Below are 23,173 nucleotides of genomic sequence, written 5' to 3' on the forward strand. Positions count from 1 at the left end.
AATTTTGGAGCCAAAATTTCACTAATTATGATTAGTGAATTTCAGCTATGGTTCAGTCCACTAATCCAAGATCAAGTTTAGGATTCTCCACTAAGTATGCTTAGGTGTTATGAGGCATGTAAAGCATGAAGGACATGCACAAAGTGAGACTATATGATGTGGCAATGGGGAGTAGCAAGCAAATTACAAAGTGAGACTAATGCATGTGAAAATTACAAAACTACTCCTAATACAAAAACTAGTCCAGATGCCCTAAAATACAAGGGCTGAAAAATCCTATATTTCTAGGGTACCGTACCTATAATATGGAGCCCTAAATACAACGCCAAAAATAATGAAACCTTAATCTAATATGTACAAAGATTAGTGGGCTCATACTTAGCCCATGACATGGGCCCGAAATCTACCCTAAGGCTCATGAGAATCCTAGGGCCTTCTCTTGCATCTCTGGCCCAATCATCTTTGAGTCTTCTATTCAATGCCCTTAGGGGGTAGGATTGCATCATAGAGGGTGGGGGGAGGGGGGCATGGGAGTTGAAGGAGATTAGGGAGACAAGTTGAACTTTGAGGTGTGTCTCACAAGTTTCTCAATCATCAAAGTTATGACAAGTGTTACACAAGTTTCTATTTATAGCCTAGCACATGGGAAGCTTCCTTGAGAAGCGAGGAAGGTTGCTTCCTTGGGAAGTAAGGAAGAAACCTTCCTTGAGAAGCTAGAGGGGGGCTACTCACACCTCTTCAATAGCTAAGCTCACCCCATGCCAAAATACATGAAAATACAAAAATTAAAGTCCCTACTACAAAGACTACTCAAAATGCCCTGAAATACAAGGCTAAAACCTTATACTACTAGGGTACCCTTAACTTGTACCCTTAATTTGTAGGGTTCCCTACAAACCTAAAATGGCCAAAATACAAGGCCTAAAAGTAGGAAAACCTATTCTAATATTTACAAAGAAAAGTGGACCCAACCTTGGCCCATGGGCTCAGAAATTTATCCTAAGGTTCATGAGAACCCTAGGACCTTCTTTAGAAGCTCTAGCCCAATCCTCTTGGAGTCTTTTGCTCATGGCTCTGGTGACTGATCCCTTCCTAGGGAGGATTGTATCATCCCCTCCCCCTTGAAGGGGATTTGACCTCAAATCTGTTGGTTCCTCCTACTCATTATCGGCTCCACCTGCAAAAGGAATTAAATCAGAAATGTTAAAAGTGGTGTTGACTCCATACTCTTCTGGGAGGTCCAACCTATAGGCATTTTATTGATCCTCTGCAAGACCTGAAAAGGTCCATCCTCTAGGACTAAGCTTGGATTTCCTCTTAGTAGGGAATTTATCCTTCCTAAGATGGAGCCAAACCCAGTCCCCTTCATTAAGAACTAGCTCATTTCTTCCTCTACTTCCTTTAGTAGCATACACCTTTGGTTGGTTCCTAACCCTCTCATGCAACTTCTTTACAAAATCTAACCTTGATTCCCCTTCTTTATGTATAAAAGAAGTGTCAAGTGGGAGGGGAATTAGGTCTTAGGGTGTTAGAGGATTGAACCCATAGATAACCTCAAAAGGGGATTGCTTGGTGGTTCTATGAATCCCCATGTTGTAGGAAAATTCTACATGAGGAAGATACTAATCCTAAGACTTATGGGTTCCTTTCAGAAAAGCCCTTAAAAGGGTGGATAGAGACCCATTCACTACCTTTGTTTGCCCATCAATTTATGGATGACAAGTGGTAGAGAAAAGAAGCTTAGTTCCTTGCTTAGCCCATAAGGTTTTCCAGAAAAGGCTAAGGAACTTAGCATCTCTATCTAACACAATAATCCTACGCAAACCATGGAGTCTCATAATTTCCCCAAAGAAGAGTTTTGAGATGTGAGAAACATCATCTACCTTATGCCATGGTATAAAGTGTGCCATCTTGCTAAACCTATCCACCACCACAAAGATAGAGTCTACACGTCTTTGGGTTCAAGGAAGCCCAAGAACAAAGTCCATACTAATGTCTACCGAGGGTGCAAATGGGATGAGTAAGGGTGTGTATAGCCTATGAGGTATCACCCTAGACTAGGCTTGTAAACAAGCCACACACCTAGTGCAATCACTACAATAAAAATGACCTATACCTACAGACAAAAACTGTCACTATAAGTAAAAAATCCGTAGGTAAATGTATAATAAACTTTGTCCTACAAACATTTCTTCTGTCAACTTTGAGGGGGCGTATAATGACAGCTAATTGTCTGTCACTATAGGTTTTACCTACTATGTATAATGTGTAGGTAAAAGTCATTAACTTCTACTTACATCTCCTAACTGTAGGTAAAAGTCTTTAACATGTACCTATCATCTTCAATTGTAGGTAAATGTTTAGATCTTAGAGAGAGCTTATAACATACATAATTGAATGTGGGCAGTGCAGCAATCCAACGATCCTTCCAGCTCCAACTCCAACTAGCTTTGCCAAGTTCATAATTACCTAGGCCTTGGCTAGAGCTGACCCTCCACTATTAGAGTGACAAGACATCAAGACCCTAATCTAGTACAAGGACCATAAAGATGTCTACAATATCTTTTGCATATATACACAAAGTTAGAGTGACAAGACATCAGAATAACTTCCACATATATTTCAGTTAGACATAATTTTATAGTTGTGCTCTTAATTTTATTGATTTATATTTATAAGAAATAAATTTAAATCTAGAAGTATTAGCTAATCGTCATTTCCCTAATCAAATTAATCAAGAACAATTTTAGACCCATATAATTAGCATTCAAAATCGAAAATTAGACTACATAAACATAAAAGGAGATTCTACTGTGTGCGCATGTTCATACATAAACATAATTACAGTTCAAATCTGTCTTTCTTTTTGAGTTTTGAAAATAATAATAAACATAAAAGGAGATTCTGCTGTCTTTCTTTAATGTCTTCCTCAAGAAGCCCCCAGAAGAAATCTTCTGTGTCAAACCTGTGTATCAGATAGGGGTTGAGAGTCAATGCATTTTTTTCCCAATTGGGAAGGGGAAGGAAGAAAAATGAAAAAGAAAAGTAAGAAAAATGCTACTCCAATGATCAAGAAATAATTTGCAGAGTAGCTTTGTCCTATTGAAATAATAATTTTACCATCAAGATTATATGATTATGGAAAGATCATCAAACTGTCAACAATCATGAGAATTTTCAAGACTTTACCTGAGTACACTCTATCAAGCACACGGGGAACAACACAGAAAATAGTTGGTTTTAGTTCCCCAACATCATAAATTAACAATTTGACATCCTACAGCCATTGAGTAAATGATGGTCATATTCCAAATCCGAAGTTCAACTTTCGTGTGGGGGGGGGGGGTGATCAAACAAATCCAAAGTTTAATTATTACATCAAATGTTCATTTCATAATGACAGATATACATATACTACATATACTTACCCCACGCCAGAAACCATTTGAAGCACCATGCCATATGAATATCTCCTCAATGGTCCTAAAAAAAGTATGTGCGAGTGGAAGGTAAGATATGTATACATCCTTTTCTTAATAGGAAGTTCAAAGCTCTGAGTTTGATCCTGTGACAGTATTAAAAATTGAATTAGGAATGGGAAACACAAAATATTCAAAGCAAAAGACATAATTAATTCCTTGAGGTCATGACTGAAATTAACCTCAGAAAAATAAATTCCAATGTATATGATTCTGTATAAATTGGTCAAACCAAACAATCCCCAAGTTTCCATTTACAAGATATCCTTATATTTTCATTTCCATTGCACAAAAAAGTTATATTCATTAATTGCTGTAACAAAGACATAAAAATGAATGCTTCTTTCTAAAGCACAAGCATTTTAGGAAAGAAAGGAGAGAATCAACAAAACTTACTCTTGAGATACTTTGTTGCATTTGGAAATGTCTTGAATAGCTGAAAAGTTTCAAAACAAATATTTGGGTGAGACTAACTGTTTACAAAAGATTGTACACAACTCTCAAATCCTTCCTAACAATTAAACTGCTATAAAACAGAGGGCTTAGATAGGAGAACCTCAGGTATCTTCTTCTCTTCCGCAAGTGCAATTGAGACCTCTGAATGGCATATAATAAACTCTATAGCCCCAACACCTGTGTCACATGAATGAGAGTGTCAAAGCAACTGAAAATTATAAGTTTAATTTGAAAAATGAATATTTGTACAATGAGATATTCTCCCAGTACCATGCACCATTTGAATTTACTGCATGTAGTAAACTTCAAAAAACATATCATTGTTAGAAAAGTTATATATCACAATTTTAGGTACCGGACAAGTTTCAGTGTAAGTTCTTTACTTGCATTATTTTAAAAGGACTTTGTTCGTAAATAAGTGGAACTCTCTGCAAAGAGTAGATATTCAATATAAGAAACAAAGCTTCAATCTAGAAATACCTTATTCTCCATTAAGCTCAATAAGGACTACAAAAATCCAACTACCAAAGAAACAATATAGTAGAAATAGAAATAACAATAGATACTCAGCGCAAAAAAGAAACAAAAATCAACATATCAACATCTAAATAATACAATAGAAACCTCCAACATATAGAGTGAGCAGATTTTAGAAAAATCAAGATGGAATAAACTCACCAGAAAACAAGGGAAGCAAATTCAAAAATAAAATGTACCTGCATGCTCATAATTCATTCTGCAGAATTGGCACCATAAATACCACATTTTACACCCTGCAAATCAGCAATATATGAATTAAGCTGAAATGAACAAATTGCTAGAAACTATAAATATAATCATATGCAAATATGAAATATCAAAATCATATAAAATAAGGATATCCATGTCAAAGAACCAAGCACTTGAACTCACATGACCATGGTTCTGATTCACTCTTGAGCTATTCATGCACATGCAGATAGCCACATTACCAAGAACATATGGTCATATGTCTCACATTACCATGGTTCTATTTTGAACGAAATAGCTATCTGCCTCCTATCCTATTGAAACAGAATTGTTTAAAATATGTCATATGACGCAGCGATTGAGGTGAGGAACCATGTTTCCCCAGAGCCAGAGGTGGAGGACGCCGGAGTTGCTTCGTTGGCGAATCCAAAGGTAATCAGATGCTGCATGTCTTAATTATATGGAGTATTATGTAACATGAAACATATGATATATCACTTAACGACCGCAATTGTTGGACCAACGATACTAATCCTGCCGTAGGCGTTAAGGGTCATGTCATCACCTTCTACTCTTACTTCCTCATGTCCAAAGTGTGACTGATTACTATTACTATGCTAAAGCATGGTTACGTTCTTTACTTGCTTTGTGTCACCGCACAAACAAGAAAATTTTATTGCTTTTTAAATTTCGTATTTTCAGTTCCACTTAAATTGTATGTCTCTCCTTTTCCTTAGCTTTCATGGAGCGTTTCTAGTTCTTCATTAACTCTCTTGTTCAATTCTTCTTCTTCTATTTTTATGAAAATTTCTTAGATTTTTTTATTTAAATAATTAGAGGCTTGTGACAAATTCGGAATGCAAAATGATTTTAAAGGTTCAAAGGTAGCAAGCAAATCTGAAAATGTGAGTAAATGTGAAAGATTTTATGGCAAGTAGATTAAAGTTTCATAGATCGATAATTTTTTTAAAATAAATTTGTAATTTTGTGTGAAATATGATATTTTAATTGATAGTTTTATGTATAAAAGGTGAATTACACCTTTTCGTTTTGAAAATTTTCTTTTTATCAGATTTCTCTTCTTCTTTCTTATATGTCTTTCTTGATTTCCTCATCTTTTTTCTAATTTAAATTAATTTCCTACTCTATTTTTCAATCTCACGTGATTTTCTCTTATTTCTTTTTAAACATTTTTTAATTATTATTAGTATGAAGTCTACCTCCAGCTTTTCTACTTTTGCTTTATGTTCTTCAGGAAGCAGCCGGACCTCATCAATCAATTGGATACACTAGGAGACATTCTCAGGGGACACAAATTCCAATTCCTAATAATAACCTTGCATATTTATGTTTGAATAAATCTCCTGTAATATATTACTAATAATCTTATTATTAAATGAAAAAATATTAAATATATATTTTTTAATTTTATTACTTTGTAAGAAGTATTACAAGCATCTCATATATACATTTTTTTAAAACATCCCCAAATAATATAGCCAAATCTGTTCAATAAATACGAGGATGATACAAATACTCTAATACTCTACTTATACATTGCCTATTATTATCATCCCCAAAAGTAACAAATGTTAGGACACTTATTAGTACCAAAATCTGCTTGAAGTATACTGCATGCAAAGTTTTGTTCTAAATTATATATACTGTACCTGACTAATCATATAAGAAGCTTGGTTCCAATTAAATGCGAAATAACTGAGGATGCATCGATCAAACTCATCAATAAATTTCTGGCATAAAGTAGTAGGGTCCTTCTGATCAGCAAGATATTCAAGGATGCTTTCCAAACACTCCTAATAATAATAACAGCAATTGCTCCCTCTGCCTCATTTGGAGAAGAGGTAAACCTGTAATCATATGTAAGCTCTTCCCACTGTTTAATGTCCCTCTGCGCAAATATTATAATATGTTCATCGCCATTAACACTTATAACTCTGGAATAGCAATTTGGCTGCACTCAAACAAAAATTATAAGCAATTATTTTTTTTCTTTAGCAACCAAAATAAGGCTGAATGAATTCTTCCATAAATAAACAAGTTGAATTGCAATATTTACAAACTAATGTCAAAAGCATAGGAGTCAATTCCATATAGTGGCACAGAGCAGCCATATAGAAGGTAGCAAGATGACATGTATTTAGAAGTCAAGGTACGCATTACATAAATTCTGACGAGAGAGAAGCTCTGATCCAGAATTGAATCCCACATAGCTTGTGTCAAATTCTTTCTTAAACATGAGTCGCCTAATATTTGAACAGAGATTTAGCTCACATATAGCATCTAATAAACAACTAAGTACCAGTATATTGTTAATCCCACATAGCTTTTTCCCTTTTTTCTTTTTATCTAATGTTTTCCTCTGAAAGCCAGTGGAAATAATAATAATAATAATTTACCTGGATCTATTCCATCAGTGTTTGGAGAGTCAACTCAGCAAGTAACGGCAACATGCCATGTAACCTGCGCATCAATCCCAAACCCTATGTTAATTGTCGCGTGTCCAGAACGAAGAAGAAGAAGATGATGATGTATCATATGGCTACACACTCTCTTTACCCAAACACGAACAGATAAACACGCAAACCAAGGGCATGGAAATCGAACTATTACATTATATATGCAACAAGTCAGGCAAAGTATAAATAAAAACAAATAATAATATAATAATATACAAAAGCTGAAGCATATAGAAAATTGAATCAAGTTCAGATAAGTTTGCAATGTAACTGAAATTTCTCCTGATGCGTTAATCAATCAATCAAATTATTCTTCGCGGTGTAAAACACGTAAGAAGAAGAAAAAAAGATGGGAAAATGAAAAAGAAAAGGGAAATTGTGAAGGAATTGCAAAAAAGAAAAAAAGGAAAAGCGTGATTGAGGAATTGCCTGAGAGAAGAAGGGAAACAAACGGGGAAAGGAAGAAAAGAGAGAAGGGATCTAGCTTGTAATGTTGGGGCAGACGGATGTGTTTTCAACGTTTGCGTCTGCGGGTTATTTTGGTGAAACTAAACTAGTACCTTCTCTGCATCAATTCAAAGGCCCGGTCCATAATCCAAAGGCTTGTGGCCATTTTGGAGTTTGATTTCAAGATAAAATGAATATCATTGTTGAAACTAACAAGAAATTGCCATAAAAAATAATGTTAATCTAAATTAATCCATAAAAATAATAATCTAAATTAAAATTTAATATTACTAATTAATATATTTTATCTTTAAAATTTTGAACAATTATTAACTAAAAATTAATTTAAATTGAATGGTTATTTTTTGAGATTGAGTATTTACTAAAAAAAACAAGAGATTAATATTCAAATTTAAACAGTCTTAAAGAGTTTTACCTACGCCAACAATTGTAGGTATAAGACTTTTGAGGGTATACCTACATCAACCAATTATAGGCACATGTTTTATGAAGTTTTATCTACATTACGTAGTTGTAGGTATAAGTTTTTTAGAATTTTGCCTACACTGTGCTTTTGTAGGTAGTCATCCTTTTGAGTTTTACCTACACTAATCAACCATAGGCACAAGTTTTTGAAGTTTTACCTACACAATGTAATTGTAGGTAGAAGTCCTTTTTCAGTTTTAATGAATTTACTTACACCAAATAATGGTTGGTACAAATGGTTGAGTTTTACCTACATTAGTCACTTGTAGGTAGAAGTATTTTTGAGATTTACCTACACTAATTAATGTCTGTAGGAAAAAGGCGTCCGTAGGCTTAGGTCATTTTTCTTGTAGTGAATGCTTATGGACATCTTTCTTCATATGGGGCCAATAAAAGTTTTCTTTCAGTAAGACAAGGGTCTTGTCTATCCCAAAATGGCCCATGAGGCCACCCTCATGGCTCTGTTTCACAAATAATTTCCTGATGCATCCTTGGGATATGCAAAGCTTTCCCTTTTTGAACAAATACCCGTCAGCCAAATAGAACCCATCTTAAGCCTTTTGCCCATAACTCTCATAAATAGGAGAGAAATGATCATCTGAAGTGTTATACCCTAATTTCGTCAGGGGACTGTCATTCATTGATTCTCGCTAGCCAAACTGTGTTTTTCGACACCAGTCTCTGGCTCGCCTAGGTGAGTCAATTGCTTCATGGCTAAGTCTCAGCTTGCCTGGGTGAGCTGCAGGTCCACCAAATGCCATTTTTGGATATAAATAGGCGTGAAGGGGGCTGAGTAAAGGGTTCCAAGGTTCAGCATTGAAGGACATTGAGAGAATTGAGAGAGAAGAAGAAGAAAGAAGAGAAAATGAAGCCGAGGCGCTACTGAATCACGACCTGATCGACCCCTACATTGTTCCCTGTTCAGTGTTCTTCGTGTGGCCGTCGATTAGTTTTGTTTTTGATATTTGAATGTGATCTATGCACCCTTATGGGTCCCCCTTGTGTTTTGTGCATATTCATTTCCTCCATCTATCATCGGTGATCTCATTTTCTTTGTAAAGTTCAATCTTAACTGATCACTAATGTTGTAAAGTTATCTTTAAAGAGGTTGGAAGTTAACAAACGAAACCAAGATAAAATCAACTCATAACTAACTACTTTTTATCAAATATCACTTGAGATCATTTCAAGGTCCAACTCCTTAACGGTTCTCTCCTCTTTTCAAAAGTTAAAACATCATTTCAAGGTCCAACGCTTTAAACGACCTTTTTGTTCACAATTAAAATGAATCTTTCAAAAAACATAAAACCAACTTAACACACAAAACATTCGGACTTAAAGAACAGGTCTGAATTCCTCATCGCACCTGAGGATACGTAGGAGCAAGGGCAACACCCTTGTTAACCCAAAAAAAATAAAGAAACATAAAAAAGAAAACAACATAATTTTGAAGTTACATTATGTACACTCGATTAAAGGTTGTCGTCCATTGTGACGGGCGTGTATACCTTCCCCGTGCAAAAACAACTCCCGAACCCTTCTTTTCAAAATTCACAGACCCCCTTTTTGGTTTTTCTAACGTTTTCGTCGAATAGGACAAAATGGGCACATATTATATTTTTAATCACTAAAATTTTTAGTATTTTTTATTCTAGTCCCTAATAAAAAATTAAGGAACATTGACTAGTAAGAAAAAGTACAGGTATTACAAATAGAAATCCTAAAAAGTTTAGAGACTAAAAAGACAGTAAACCACAAATTTTTTTATAATGTGTAAGTCATTGATGATATTTGAGATGAAAACCTGGTTGTCTCATGCGCACAAAAGCTTCAAGAATAAAGATCAGATTAAAGTATAAAAGAAAAATCTTTAAATGCCATCGTTCTTTTATTCACTTGCCATTTATTATTTATTTAATGTAAAATTTAATGAAATCCATAACTTATTTGGATTGAAGCCAAAAACATAAGATCTGATTCAGTGCAAATCCGTGTTCCTTTACTTTTCGAGAAAAATTTACTTCCTTAGAAAATGTCGCGTGCGATGTGCAACCCAGCAATGGTGAGTAGGAGTGTTCTAGGGTCCCAAACGAGTTCAAAATCGGTGACAGAGACAATGAGTGGTTCCCACGAGTTTGTGATCAAGGGTTACTCACTAACGAAAGGAATGGGCATTGGGAAATACATCGTGAGTGAGACTTTCATAGTGGGAGGGTTCCAATGGGCCATATACTTTTTCCCTGATGGTAGGGACCCCAAAGATAATGCCGCTTATGTCTCTGTCTTCGTTGCACTCCATTCCAAGAGCACCAACGTTCGTGCGTTGTTCGATCTCACGTTGCTCGACCTATGCAAGAAAGGAGAGCACAAGGTTCATAGCCACTTCAGTCACTCCCTCACGATTGGGCCTTACACTCTCATAAACCATGGCAGCATGTGGTTAGTGTTAGTGTTTTCTTTATTTTTATTTTTATTTTTAGAAAATAAATATTGAAATGTATCTTAGTTTTTTAATATTTTAAAATTTAGTTTTAGTCTCTATACAAACTTATTATATTCGTATGTCCAACATTTATGTAAACAATATAGTCTTTAAAATAAAGCAAAGTGTTATTGATTTTTCTTTTAATCTTTTTTCACTATTGTCAGGGGTTAAAGAGATAGCTCTTTTATTAGAATATAAGACATAAAAATTAAATTTTCAAAGGAACTAGAGAACCTTGTGATTTTGGTGATATGATTTGGATATCATCATGATTTATTAGCTCTTGTATCCATTTTTTGTGGTGTACATTACGTAGTGATCAATGATGCACTTGTTGTGTAATAGGGGCTATACGCGGTTTTTCAAACGGAGACACCTTGAGACGTCAAATTTTCTCAAGGATGATTGCTTGAAGATAAATTGCACTATTGCGGTTTTAGTGTCGTCCATAGATTCTTCTCAGTTAAACACAATACAGGTTCCTGAATCTGATATTGGTGAACATTTTGGGATGTTGTTAGAGGATGAGGAATCATTTGATGTTACTTTCTCGGTTGGTGGAGAAAGGTTTCATGCTCATAAGCTTGTTTTGGCAGCTCGATCAACCATGTTTGAAACTCAATTTTTTAATGCTATGAAGAAGGATGATCAGGAGATAGTTGTTATTGACATGGAACCTAAGGTTTTCAAGGTGTCACATTCATTAAAAGTTCCTCTTTTTCTCTATACCTTTGTAGCTGTTTTTTGTTCCACACAAGATATATGCTATTTAATTCAGTTAAAATCGGGCCTATCGTTTGGTTGGTTATCTAATTTTAATCGTGTTCTATGTTGAGCAGGCTTTACTTCATTTTGTTTATAGAGACACTCTTTTGGAAGATGAAGAGCTCTTTATGTTGGATTCGTCATTCTTTCCTTCGTTGTCTGAATCATTTATAGCAAAGTTGTTAGCTGCTGGAGAAAAGTATGGTTTGCCAAGACTAATGTTGATGTGTGAATCTATACTTTGTAAAGACATATCTGTAGATTCTGTTGCCTATATTTTTGCTCTTGCTGATCGTTATTGTGCTACCCACTTGAAGTCCATCTGTCAAAAATTTTCTGCTGAAAACTTTGATGGTGAGTTTCCATGCTTAACTTTCAAACCCAACTCTACATTTGAGTTCATAGCCAATTACTTCTTAGCTTGTAATATATTTTCATCATTTTGGTGTCTACATTATTTGTTAGTTGACAGTTGATTCTCATATCATTTCTTTCATTATTATGTCTATTGCAGCCGTGATGCATTCTGATGGTTTTGAGTATCTTAAGAAAAATTGCCCATTACTGCAATCAGAACTGCTAAAGACTGGAGTAGGATGCGAGAAAGAATTTAGTTGAGAGGGAAAATACTAAATTGTATGTTCTTAATCCAAGGTCTAGTTTAGAGGAGTGACGACCTAAGATCCAAGGTTGGAAGAGACCAGAAAAATATAAAACAAGATTATATATATAGTTTTGCAGTAATCTTTTTATATATTATATTATGTTACTTTATAAATGAATTGAAATTACATTCTTCTATAATGTCTCTATTTTATATGTCTAAATTAAAATGTGGTATGTGATTATAAAGAGTATTTTCTTAGTTTTTTTTTCCCTGTGTTACATTTAAAATTCATGTTAATGAATTTGTGGCTCACTATTACAAATCAGCATGCATGTGATAGAGATTCTCAACCCTTTGTCCTTTCTTTTGGAAATACATTTCACACACTTTCTCTATAATTAGGCCAAAGGTATCTTTCTCTCTCGTATGTTACCACATCTTCAAGTTTCATCCAAAATTTCCAAATTTCTTTGTCTCCCTCACCTAGTAAACTATTCAAGCTCCATCCACCATCAGTTCGTGACTATCTTTGCAATTCAGCAGCAAAATTTTGCACTCACCATGAGTATTCTTGCTTCTTTCATCTATCTATTTTTCTACTCTGCTTTACTTGCACTCTCTCTCTACTCTCACCCACAGGTTTTACCACCGCAACCAGCGGGTACAATCGCTGGTCATAACCAATTTTCGTCACACCGGCATTGCTCAGTTTGTGCAGTTTCCAACTCTGAACAGTCAGAAACTTCTACCCCCTCTTAGTTTTTTTTTTTTCATATCCTTTCCCACTGCACATTGGATATGCCCTCCATCCTCTCTTCACCAAATTTTCACGCTGCAACAGCGTGCTCCACCAGAGAGACTCTGAATTTGGGTCCAACACCGCATTGAAAGTCATCGTTGTGACTCACAATGCCCAGTGCGGCATCAATCTGTGAGCTGATGAGATACAGAGAAGAGAGAAAGGATATACGGGAACCGAGAATGTGATCACTAAGGAGAGAGAAATAGGATACATGAATTATGGAGGAGAGAAAATTGAGATTTTATTTTAATTAAATGTATAAAATTTCTTTAATACCCTGAAATAATTAATTTACATTTAAAAAAAATAGATTTTTTGTCCTAAATATTTTGGTGTACAATACTAAGATTGTTTTCGTAATTATTTGTTATCTAAAAGTTTAAAAAATAAAAAATTAAAATAAAAGGTAAAATCTGATTTCAAGATTGAAAAAACTGTCACTTATTGATGCTTTCAAGAAAGGAATAACTTTAGATTCACTTTGGAGTGTTCTTTACTCATGAAACCATTCTACCTTGGAAGATACCCAGTTGTGTCCATTGTAGCTACAAAAAATGAACTCATCAGCATCTTCACGAGTATATCCTGATATGTTTGCATTGTGAAGGGAACATATGTTTTACACCCTACATGGCCTCAAAATGTTGAGGAATCTAAGCCCTTCTTCTGTACCGTCTGTTTTACAAATTCTAAACAAAATCTCACCTTGGCTGGTAGGTTCCCGAATCACATCTATTCCCACCATCATTGAATCTTGTTAACTTACATCATATCCTCTTCCTATGTTTTCGTAATTTCCATCTTGTTTTCTTTTTTCCTTGTCAACCTTCTTTGTTGTTTTGAATCTTTATTTGTTCCTATTAACCAGGTGGCATTGAAAAAACCTATATAACATCTTCAAAGTAACACTTGTCGTAACTTTGATGAATGATAAACTTGTGAGAAACACTTCAAAGTTCAACTTCTCTCTCTAATCTCCTTCAATTCCCACACCTCGCCCCCCTCCTCCCCCTCTCTCTCTGGTATTCTCTTCCTCCATTGAAGCTTCCTCTTTAAGCTTCTTATCCAAGCCACTCTCTTGGTGGTGAAGCTTCTCCTTCCATGACTTATTCTCTAGTGGATGACGTCTCCTCTAACCTCTTCTCCTTTATCTTTCGCTGCAATTCCATGGCTAAAAATCACCATTGAAGGACCTTATTGAAGCTCAAAGATCCAGCCTCCATAGAAGCTTCATAAGCAAGCTTCCAACAAGTGGTATCAGAGCACAAGAGCTTCAAGTAGGTGCTCCTTAAACCTCCACTAATTTTCAGCTTTACTTTCTCCTCCATTGTTGTTTCTTCGTTTCTCTCCATGTATCTCCTCACGTGTCTTGTGCTGAATGTTGTTAACATAATTTTTTAGAAGTTCCACCGATTAAGCTTGCTATAGAAGCTAGATTTGATTTTCTATGGTTCAAATTCCTTGTTCTTGTTCTTGACCCATGAATTGTGTTGAGTTTAGGTTCCTTTGAGTTTTATATTGTCAATTTTTTTGGCTGAAACCTAAACCATAAAATTCTTACAAAAGCATTAAAGTAGAAGAAAACCTCAAAAATCTAGAATGACATATTCACCTATTGTAGTTTTGTCATAAAAGTCATGTCTAGTCATGAAACTTGTCACGTAAGATTCCTTATGTTGTGTTGAATTTTATTTTTCTTGTTTCTTTGTCTAACTCATTTGTTCATGAGTCAAATCTTGCATGTTAATTAGTCCTTAACATGTTCATGCATAATTCTTAGAGAGTCTTTGATTGTGAACCTTTTCTTGAACTTTTAGGTTTCCTTATGATTGTGTCTATTGTGAATTTGAGTTTTGGTGATTGAATTGCTGGCTGAAATTTTGATCCTAAGTGAATGTTGAACTCCTAAAGTTGTGGTAAATAGGCCTAGTGAATTTAACATACATAGGAAAGTTGAAAGTAAACCAAAGGAAATCAATATACCATGCTTAAAAAAATTCAAAGTCTGAAATCGCTGGTGCTGGCAGCTTGAACATACGAACTTTTAAAAATTACTGGGAATTTGTCACTGTGAATTTTAAGCTGAACTTTTTACTGAATTTCCTTGGCATATAGACAAAAATTATATAAAAAGAACCAAGTGATTTGGATAAAATAAAAAAATAAGAAAAATCATACAAGTTGACAGGAAAAATAAAAAGAAGTGAGAATGGAAGTGTGCTTGTTGTTTTGGCTCAAAATTTGTTCCTTATGGAAAATTCATATAATAAGTAGAGGCCTAAATATGTTCTTGGTCCTTTTAAGTTTGTGTTTTTTGATATTTGGTCATTGTGTTCATTTTTCTAATTTTAGTCCTTATAATAAGTTTATGCTTTTCAAATTTTGGTTCCTATAAGTTTTTTGCTCATTTTTAATCCTTGTAAGTTTATGTTTTTCAAAAATGAACAAAATATCTTACAGTAGGAACAAAAAATGAGCACAATATCTTACAGAAACAAAAATTGAAAAAGAGCGAACAAGGACTAAAATTAGAAAAATGAACTTACAGGAACCAGAAAAACATTAATTTACAGGGACCAAAAGCATATTTAGGCCTAAAGTAGACTTAAGAATCTATTCAAAGAAGTTTAAACTATTTCTAGAAAGATGTTTTAAACTATTTATCTTTTAAAGAAGTTTTCAAAATTTTAATTTTTACTAAATAAGCCTCTTACTTTTTTGTTATTAGTCTTCTTTTACTTTTTAACTTTCTTTTTCAATATCCCTTGTATCTCTCACCTAAAACAATCGTATTTGAGTCAAATAGGATAAATATGAACAAGAATTCCTTTCTAAAATATTGACAAAATAATTTACTAGAAAATTAAATTATTGAGTGACTAACAAGGGGAAAGAAATTAAAGGACCGATATCATGATATTTTTAAATGTCTAGATACCAAATATAATAACCATAGGTATGTACGTAAGGGTCATAGCTTGTACACCATTGGTTTAACCAATAATCAGGATGTGCCACAAGCCTTAAAACAAGTAGAGCATTCAATGTGGTTTTTTTCCAAGCCTAATCTGGCTAACTCACAGATTTAATGAGTTTGGTCCATGGGTACATCAAGGCTATCGTGGAAGAGTGTAATATGTCTCCCATCATGGGAAAGGATATTGTGCCTGTCAGATAAATTAACTTCATTTAAATATCAACAACTACTTTTTTTTTTGTTTTATCATGATGTCCCTGTCTTTTTCCATTATACACTCTTTCTTTTTGTCTTCCTTCATTCCCTGCTTATTTTCTTATTTTCTTGATGTCTATAATACCTCATGTGAATCACACCGGAACGAGAAAAATCCTGAGGCTGTACAGGTATGAGAATATACAGTTAAGGATAACTTAAAAGAAATTAATTGATACAAATTATAGCATCAAGATGAATATACTTTTTGGTAGGCTATCGCATAAGAAGTTCATAATTAAGCATGCTTGAATTATTCTGCTGCTACAAAATATGATTGCTAAGAAAGAGCAAAAGGACTAACATAAGTTCCACGTTGCATTGGAGATTGATATACTTATATTCCAATCAGACAAAGTTGATCCATTAACTGAAAGGGCATCGATCACCCTAAAAAAAGTTATAGAAGTACATCACTATTGTTTGACAAACAAACCGACTGGACAACGACAATTCCACATTTTCCTGTTATCATCACTCAGATAAAAGTAGAATTGATAGTTACGAAGAACAAATTTTCATCCTTTAACAAAGTATGTCATCTACAGAAAAAGCAGAGTAGTAAGACAAGAAAACATAACTCAAGTTTCTGCATCACTGCCATAAGAAAATTAGTCACCAAACTTTTTTTTTTTTACAGAAGTCACCAATCTTTTCATTAAATAGCAGTGCAGATTCTTTCCGTGCCTGGCCTACAAAAACTTGTGAAAAGTTTACAATGTCCTCCTCTCTTTGTTTTCTTGCACACAGAAAACTCTGAAGTAGGCAACTTGCAACTTTCCGGTACATCATTAAAGAAGACCATCATAAGCCAATCTTGTAAGCAATAATCAAACTGACAACTTTCCAAAGCCAGCTACTAAAGAGAAAAAATTAAAGAAATCATGCACTATTAAGCAAAACATAGAATTTAATAAAACTTAACTGGAGATTTGCAAGGGTTCTTACATAATTCTGATTGGTTATATAGTTCCACATGAATTTGTTTCCTGAGACAGACATAATGAAACAAAGGGTTAGTACTAGGATAAGTTTCCTCTATCTTAGAATCTAAAGTTTCATACCAATTCAAAGTTCCTAGATCAAACAACAATATGGTTTTTCTTTATGCGAGTTTGCGTGGAGACAATTATGAATGTATTGCTAACCACTCATAGTGTGCCTGTTAGAATGTCAAAGAGTATTTTCATCATTTAGTTATTCTTTACCTCATCCATCAAATGAGGCACTTCATTTGTTTCGGGAGATTCCAAAAGGATTTTATCTCAATAAAAATTGGAATGTCAAAATCCTGAGATTCAGGTACATCAAACATCCTTGGAGTTTCCACAATTTCAAGGCAACCTGAGGATTGAGAAGGGATTAGGGGAGTGCCAACAGCTTAAGGGAATTACGCATTTTCATTTTATTTTGAGAATAGGAGTTGAAGGTCAGAGGAAGAACATGGAGAAAAACAATGTTAGTAAAGATAGAAGAGCTTATAAACAAAAAGAAAAAGAAAGGTGATCAAATCAAACTTACATAGTGCACAGTAAGTAATGGGAGATTCTCTCTGCCTCTGTACACAGTGTGCAATAAGTAAAGTATGGTGGCATCTTGTTGGAAAGGGAAACGAACTATGTCTTTTGCACTCTTTATGCTCTTTCTAACTATATACCTTGAAATTAAACAGCATATACTAGTATTAGTAAAGAGCTGAAGATAAACAATAAACAAAAAATACTTGCATAGATAAAATGGAAGAAACATTATTCTTGTACCACTTATAATTATTATGGAATGCATACCTTCTCCTTAGAAAACAGCCCAAATCCCTCAGTTTTACACACAAATTTTGTTTCACTTAAAAGTGTATTACTCAAACAATAGAATAAGATTACATTTACTATAAAAGTAAAATAGTGAAACAATTCTAATATCTTTGTCTCTAAGCATAATTTCTTCCAGAGAAGCAGTATGAAGAAAATTACATAATCATTAAGCTTCTAAAGTCTAACCTAATAAAAGCATACCTGCCAGCATCTTCAGGTTCATCTAACTCAAAAGCATCCAACTCAAATCTTTCTGGTTTAGTAACAGGCATACACAACGTTTCCACACATACTAAGCCTTCTTTGTTGACCACAAATTTGTTGATTTTGACGAGAACCTCATTACAATCTTCAAGCACATATTCAACCTTTTTATAGAATATTCTGATAGTGCCAAAAAGAAGTTAGCCAAGCAATCTGTAGGATACAGCATCAATTTCTTGCAAAATCTTGTCTGCAGAAGGTAAAAATGAAATGAAAATAATGGCAAAACAATAGCATATATCACAAATCTTAAAATGATTTCACAGAAGAATAAACTCTTAAAATAACATCATTTTGTTGGCGGCTAATTGGCTATTCGCAATGACTGTAAGACTTCTCAACAATAATTGTTGTTGTTGCATACGATTGCAAATAAGTATATCTGCTTCCGGCCAAGGGGATTTTAATATCCTCCAAGGGACCTGTTGGCACTCATAAGTGGGATCTCCCTCTCAACAAGATTTTCTCCATATATGCATTCGTCAGGATTCAAACCCTTTACTACATGCTTAAGGGATTCGTGTCTAGTACCACTTGGATAAACCATTTCTTGGTACCAACAATAATTATGGTGAGCAGCTTGAAAGAAATCATGGGTACTATAACAATGATGGTTACTTTGTAAAGTATTAGATGATTTGGAAATTTTGTGACACATTTTGTACCTTGGTAAAAAATTTATTCTCATTTACCAACAATATATTGTCTACCTAAATCTAATTCTATCTTGATAAGTTTCTCAAAATATCTAATACGTATGGATTCTTCCCCCAACTATTTAGCAAAGAGATGACTAGATCTACATCAAATCGATTAGTGTGGGTATTCACCATGTCTTTTAGTGAGGATACAAATTAATCATGTAATTGTTATTAATAAATGAGTTACTTTACAATAACAAAAGAGGTAGAAATTTTACCTTATATAGTTAATCAAAGAAATCATGGTCGTTGAAGATGTTCATTGGCCATGGTTAGAACAAACGATACGACAAAGCATAAAAGAGAGGGCAAAGAAATATGAGACATGGTCAACGAATTCCATCTGAGTAGAACTGCAATGGAGGTCCATGAATGGGGTTTTGTTCCTTGGCTCATGGATCTAGCATACACAAAAAGATACAAACACGATAAAAAATAATTATAAAGTGTGGACAAAGTCAGTCTTAGACCTCTGGGTCTAATAACCTATTTGGTGAGAACAAGAGGAGATGATGCACTTTATAGTGTAGATTTCATGTGGTAGGAATATTGCAGGTGATAGAGAGATACTAAGATGTAGATGGAAGGTGTGCATTATAAAGCTTTAGAAACCTACACGGCGATCCAACAGGACTAGCACAAAGAAATATAAATTGTTTGATTTGATGTTATCAACAACTCAGAATAATTTTTTTTGGCAATCCTCGTCTTTTCGAACTAGCCAATGGAATGTCATTATAGGTACATGACCCACTTTTTATTCGATGTATGTTCTTTCAATTTGAAATTGGGTTGAGAAACTAAACTCACCCATGTAATGCACTCCATTTATTTAATGTGTTTAAATTATCAGTTCTTAATTTGAGATATAGTATTCTATTTAATGATTTTCTAAAAGTATATTGTATTTTTCAATTAAATAAAAAGCTATAAATTTATTTTTGATTCCTAATAAATATCTAATTTTTGTGTTTGCTCTTTAATAAACTTTTCTTTTTCGTTGAGTCCTTAATTAAACAAAAATTTTAATTTTGTCCTTAGAACTTTTTATAGTCCCTGAAAAATTAGCAAATTTTGTGTTTATTTCCTTGTAATTTTTTTTCAGTTTTCTTAGTTAAGACTAAAAAATTCAGTAATTTAGCAGGGAGCAAACAAAAAATTTGCTAATTTAAAAATGGTAAAACAAATTATCAAGGACCAAAAATAAAATTATTATTTTATTAGGAAATCAATGCAAAGAAAAAATTTATTAGGGATAAAAAATATATTTAAGACATTAAATAATATCCAAAATTGATATGAATTAATTCTTGAGTGTATTTAGCATTCACTGTTATGTATAACAAAAAAAAAAGAAATACGTTATTAAAATTTGAATTAAAAATATTTTCTGTTTGAGTACGATATAAATGTACATATATCACAAATTTCAAATTAAATTGATTAATTAATTTATTAAAAACATACTAAATCCATTTATTTTGACCTGTTGACAACATGATTCCTAGAATTGATAATCTTGATATTGGTACATTTTGCATAATATTCAAATGGGCTATTATGTGTTTTTGGGCATGGACTGAAGTTGGTAGGGCCCTCAAGTCTTGCAAACTTACTATGTGTTTCATTGGGCCTTATAAAATTCTAAAATGATTCAGCAAAGTTCCCTACCAAATTGCTTTATTCTTGACACTTTCGAAACTTCATAGTGTCTTTTATGTCTATCAACTCGAAAATATGTTCATAATTTTTCACATATGTTCGAGTTGAGCAATATTCATTTAAAAGAAAACCTTAAAAAATTATATGAAACAGAATGAATTCGGTGCTAAATGTTAAAGAGATATAGAGTGAGTTTTTGAGATTGTGATAGATAAAGGATAGTGAATTGAAAGTAGGTGTGTTGGTGTGGGAGGGAAACTGACATAGAGGGGAATGAAACAAATATAGGTATGTATCCTGAGTTTCGTTCGTCAAATCCACACCATGTATCCTAGTTAAATGTCTTAAACCTCTGGTGCGGTGTTGAAGTCTTGCAATAAGTTCCAACCCTAGAAATATCTTATCTTTGAGACCATTGTTTTGAAGTCTTGCACTAAGTTGCAGCCCCAGAATCTTGTCTTTGCCACCATCATCAGGAGGGTTTGAATTTTCACCACCAAATAACACAGGAAACCCTGAACTTTCTTCCATCTTTATCATTGTGTAATTGCCGAATTCCACCTCAAGACTCTCTGTGCGAATACTTTCTGGTATGGATGTAGAACCAGAAGCTAGACCCATTTAACAAAAATCATGAGTTTGGTCTAGCTAGAAAGATTAAGTATTTCAATTCGAGTTTCTAATTGTTCCACACAATCTCAAAATAATGTCAATAAATTCACAACTTAATTTGGATGTTAATAAAATCTGCTACTAGCATATATTTTAAACAAATATGATAGTTTAGCCTTTTAGATTACATACGAGATATTATTAATATAGCCACACCAATTATGAGAAGAGCAGTTGGAATAAAGATAAAGTATATTGCATGTTTATTCCTGTACCAGAAACACTACCTACTTTTACTACTACTAACAGGGGATGGGAAATAAGGTTTCTAGACAATTATTTTTTGTTGTATATGATAACAAAGAAGGATATCAGCCAACCAAGAGGATTTTAATCTCGTCCAAGGGACCTGTTGGAAAACATACGTGGGATGCCCCTCTCAACAAGATTTTCTCCGCACGCATCAGTGAAGACTCAAATCTTTGACCACATGCTTAAGGAATCTCTGTCTAGTACCACTTGGATAAACCATTTGTTGGTACCAACAATAATTATGGTGAGTGGCTTGAAAGAAATTATGAGTACTCTAACAACTGTGGTTGCTTTGTAAAGTATTAAATGATTTGGAAAAATTGGTGATACTTTTTGTACCTTGTTTACCAAACATGAATTGCCTAACTAATCTTCTTCTATCTCAAAATGTTCCTAAAAAGATCTTATTTGTGTGGGTTCCTCCTTGAACTAACAAAGACATTGGTGTAGATATGCAACAAATCAATTCGTGTGGGTATCGACCATGACTTTTAAGGAGAATACAAATTAATCATGTAATTGTGACTATTAAATAACTCAATTTAGAATAACGAAAAAATTAGGACTTTTACCTTATTTAATTAATCAATGAAATCATGGTCGTTGAAGATGTTTATTGGCCATGGTTACCGCAAAGGGTAAGACAAAGCATAAAAGAGAGGGCAAAGAAATATAAGACACGGTCAATGAATTTCAACCAAGTAGATCTGCAACGAAGGCCCATGAATGGGATTTTGTTTTCTGGCTCATGGATCTACCACAAACAAAAAGAGCACAAAATGTTTAGAAAAAGGAAATATGCCAACACGAAAAAAAAAATAATTATAAAGTGTGATTAGGGTCAGTCTTGGACCTCTGGGGCTAATAGTCTATTTGGTGAATACAAGAGGAGGTGATGGACTTTATAGTGCAGATTTTGTGCGGTGGAAATAATTAGAGGTGTGAGAGGGATGGTAAGATGTATATTCAGGGTGCATTGGCACAATTACTCATTATAAAGCTTTGAAAGCTATTACGGTGGAAATAAGTTTTTCTATTTGATGTTATCAGCGAGACTAGCAGGATTGTGTGTTTTGTAATCCGTGTCTTTCCAAAGTAGCCAATGGGGACATCATTATACATTTAGTACATTACCCACTTTTTATTTGGTGTACATTCTTTTAATTTTAAATTGGGTCCAGATGTGGATAAGAACAACTAAACTAAGTCATTTAATGTATTGCTTTTATTTAATGTATTTAAATTATTAGTTATTGATTTGAGAAAAAATATTATATCTTACTAACAAATTTAATATGTGGATAGCATAGACTGCCAGTTTAAAAGTTTTTACATTGTCAATGATCAATTAAAAATATTCTTTTGCATGACTTTCAAGGTAGTTATCATCAAAACAACAAACTTATCATATATATATATATATATATATATATATATATATATATATATATATATATTTGTGATTTGATGACTCTATAAAACATATTTACACTACTGTTAATACATATTTAATTTTCTCTTAGTTCTTACACATGATAAAAAATAAGAAATACTTTATTATAATTTGAATAAAAAAGATTATCTTTGTATTTAATAACCATAGATTCTAAAAAATAACCGGACTTTTGAAAAAATTCCCATAGTTACTAATAACCAGGTATATAATATCTGGTTATTTAAAAGTAGTTATATAAATATAACTAGTTTTGTAGTTATAGGTATTTTCAATAACTTGATTTTTACATAAAAATAGTTGTAAAGTTAACTTATTTTAAAGACTGGCATTTTAAAATAACCTACTTCACTCATTTGTCATTTTCGTTTACCTCTATTCGATCTTGGCTTT

At 33.5% G+C, this 23,173-nt stretch overlaps 1 protein-coding gene and 3 long non-coding RNA genes across 5 annotated transcripts; 1 reads left to right on the forward strand and 3 right to left on the reverse strand.

Annotated features, from left to right (window-relative positions):
- Nucleotides 1–3,427: 3,427 nt before the first annotated feature.
- Nucleotides 3,428–4,538, reverse strand: LOC121174493 (uncharacterized). The gene is made up of 3 exons (XR_005890596.1): nt 4,036–4,538; nt 3,876–3,915; nt 3,428–3,565 (listed from the first exon to the last, which is right to left on the reverse strand). It is a non-coding gene; the product is annotated as an uncharacterized lncRNA (long non-coding RNA).
- Nucleotides 4,539–4,595: 57 nt separating this feature from the next.
- Nucleotides 4,596–7,522, reverse strand: LOC121174490 (uncharacterized). Of its 2 annotated transcripts, XR_005890591.1 has the most exons (4): nt 7,082–7,522; nt 6,846–6,928; nt 6,335–6,636; nt 4,596–4,708 (listed from the first exon to the last, which is right to left on the reverse strand). It is a non-coding gene; the product is annotated as an uncharacterized lncRNA (long non-coding RNA). The 2 variants fall into 2 exon arrangements; XR_005890590.1 differs by lacking the exon at nt 4,596–4,708 and having other exon boundaries at nt 5,929–6,636.
- A 2,521-nt stretch (nt 7,523–10,043) lies between these two features.
- LOC102669511 (BTB/POZ and MATH domain-containing protein 4) lies at nt 10,044–12,151 on the forward strand. The gene is made up of 4 exons (XM_041013709.1): nt 10,044–10,513; nt 10,905–11,250; nt 11,399–11,678; nt 11,839–12,151. The coding sequence occupies exons 1-4, from the start codon at nt 10,107–10,109 to the stop codon at nt 11,940–11,942; spliced, it is 1,137 nt and encodes a 378-aa protein (XP_040869643.1). The 5' UTR covers nt 10,044–10,106; the 3' UTR covers nt 11,943–12,151.
- A 4,578-nt stretch (nt 12,152–16,729) lies between these two features.
- LOC121174488 (uncharacterized) lies at nt 16,730–17,274 on the reverse strand. The gene is made up of 3 exons (XR_005890588.1): nt 17,174–17,274; nt 16,914–16,954; nt 16,730–16,824 (listed from the first exon to the last, which is right to left on the reverse strand). It is a non-coding gene; the product is annotated as an uncharacterized lncRNA (long non-coding RNA).
- Between the last annotated feature and the right edge of the window lie 5,899 nt (nt 17,275–23,173).

Source organism: Glycine max, unplaced genomic scaffold (genome assembly GCF_000004515.6).
Source record: "Glycine max cultivar Williams 82 unplaced genomic scaffold, Glycine_max_v4.0 scaffold_32, whole genome shotgun sequence".
NCBI classification, from domain to species: Eukaryota; Viridiplantae; Streptophyta; class Magnoliopsida; order Fabales; family Fabaceae; genus Glycine; species Glycine max.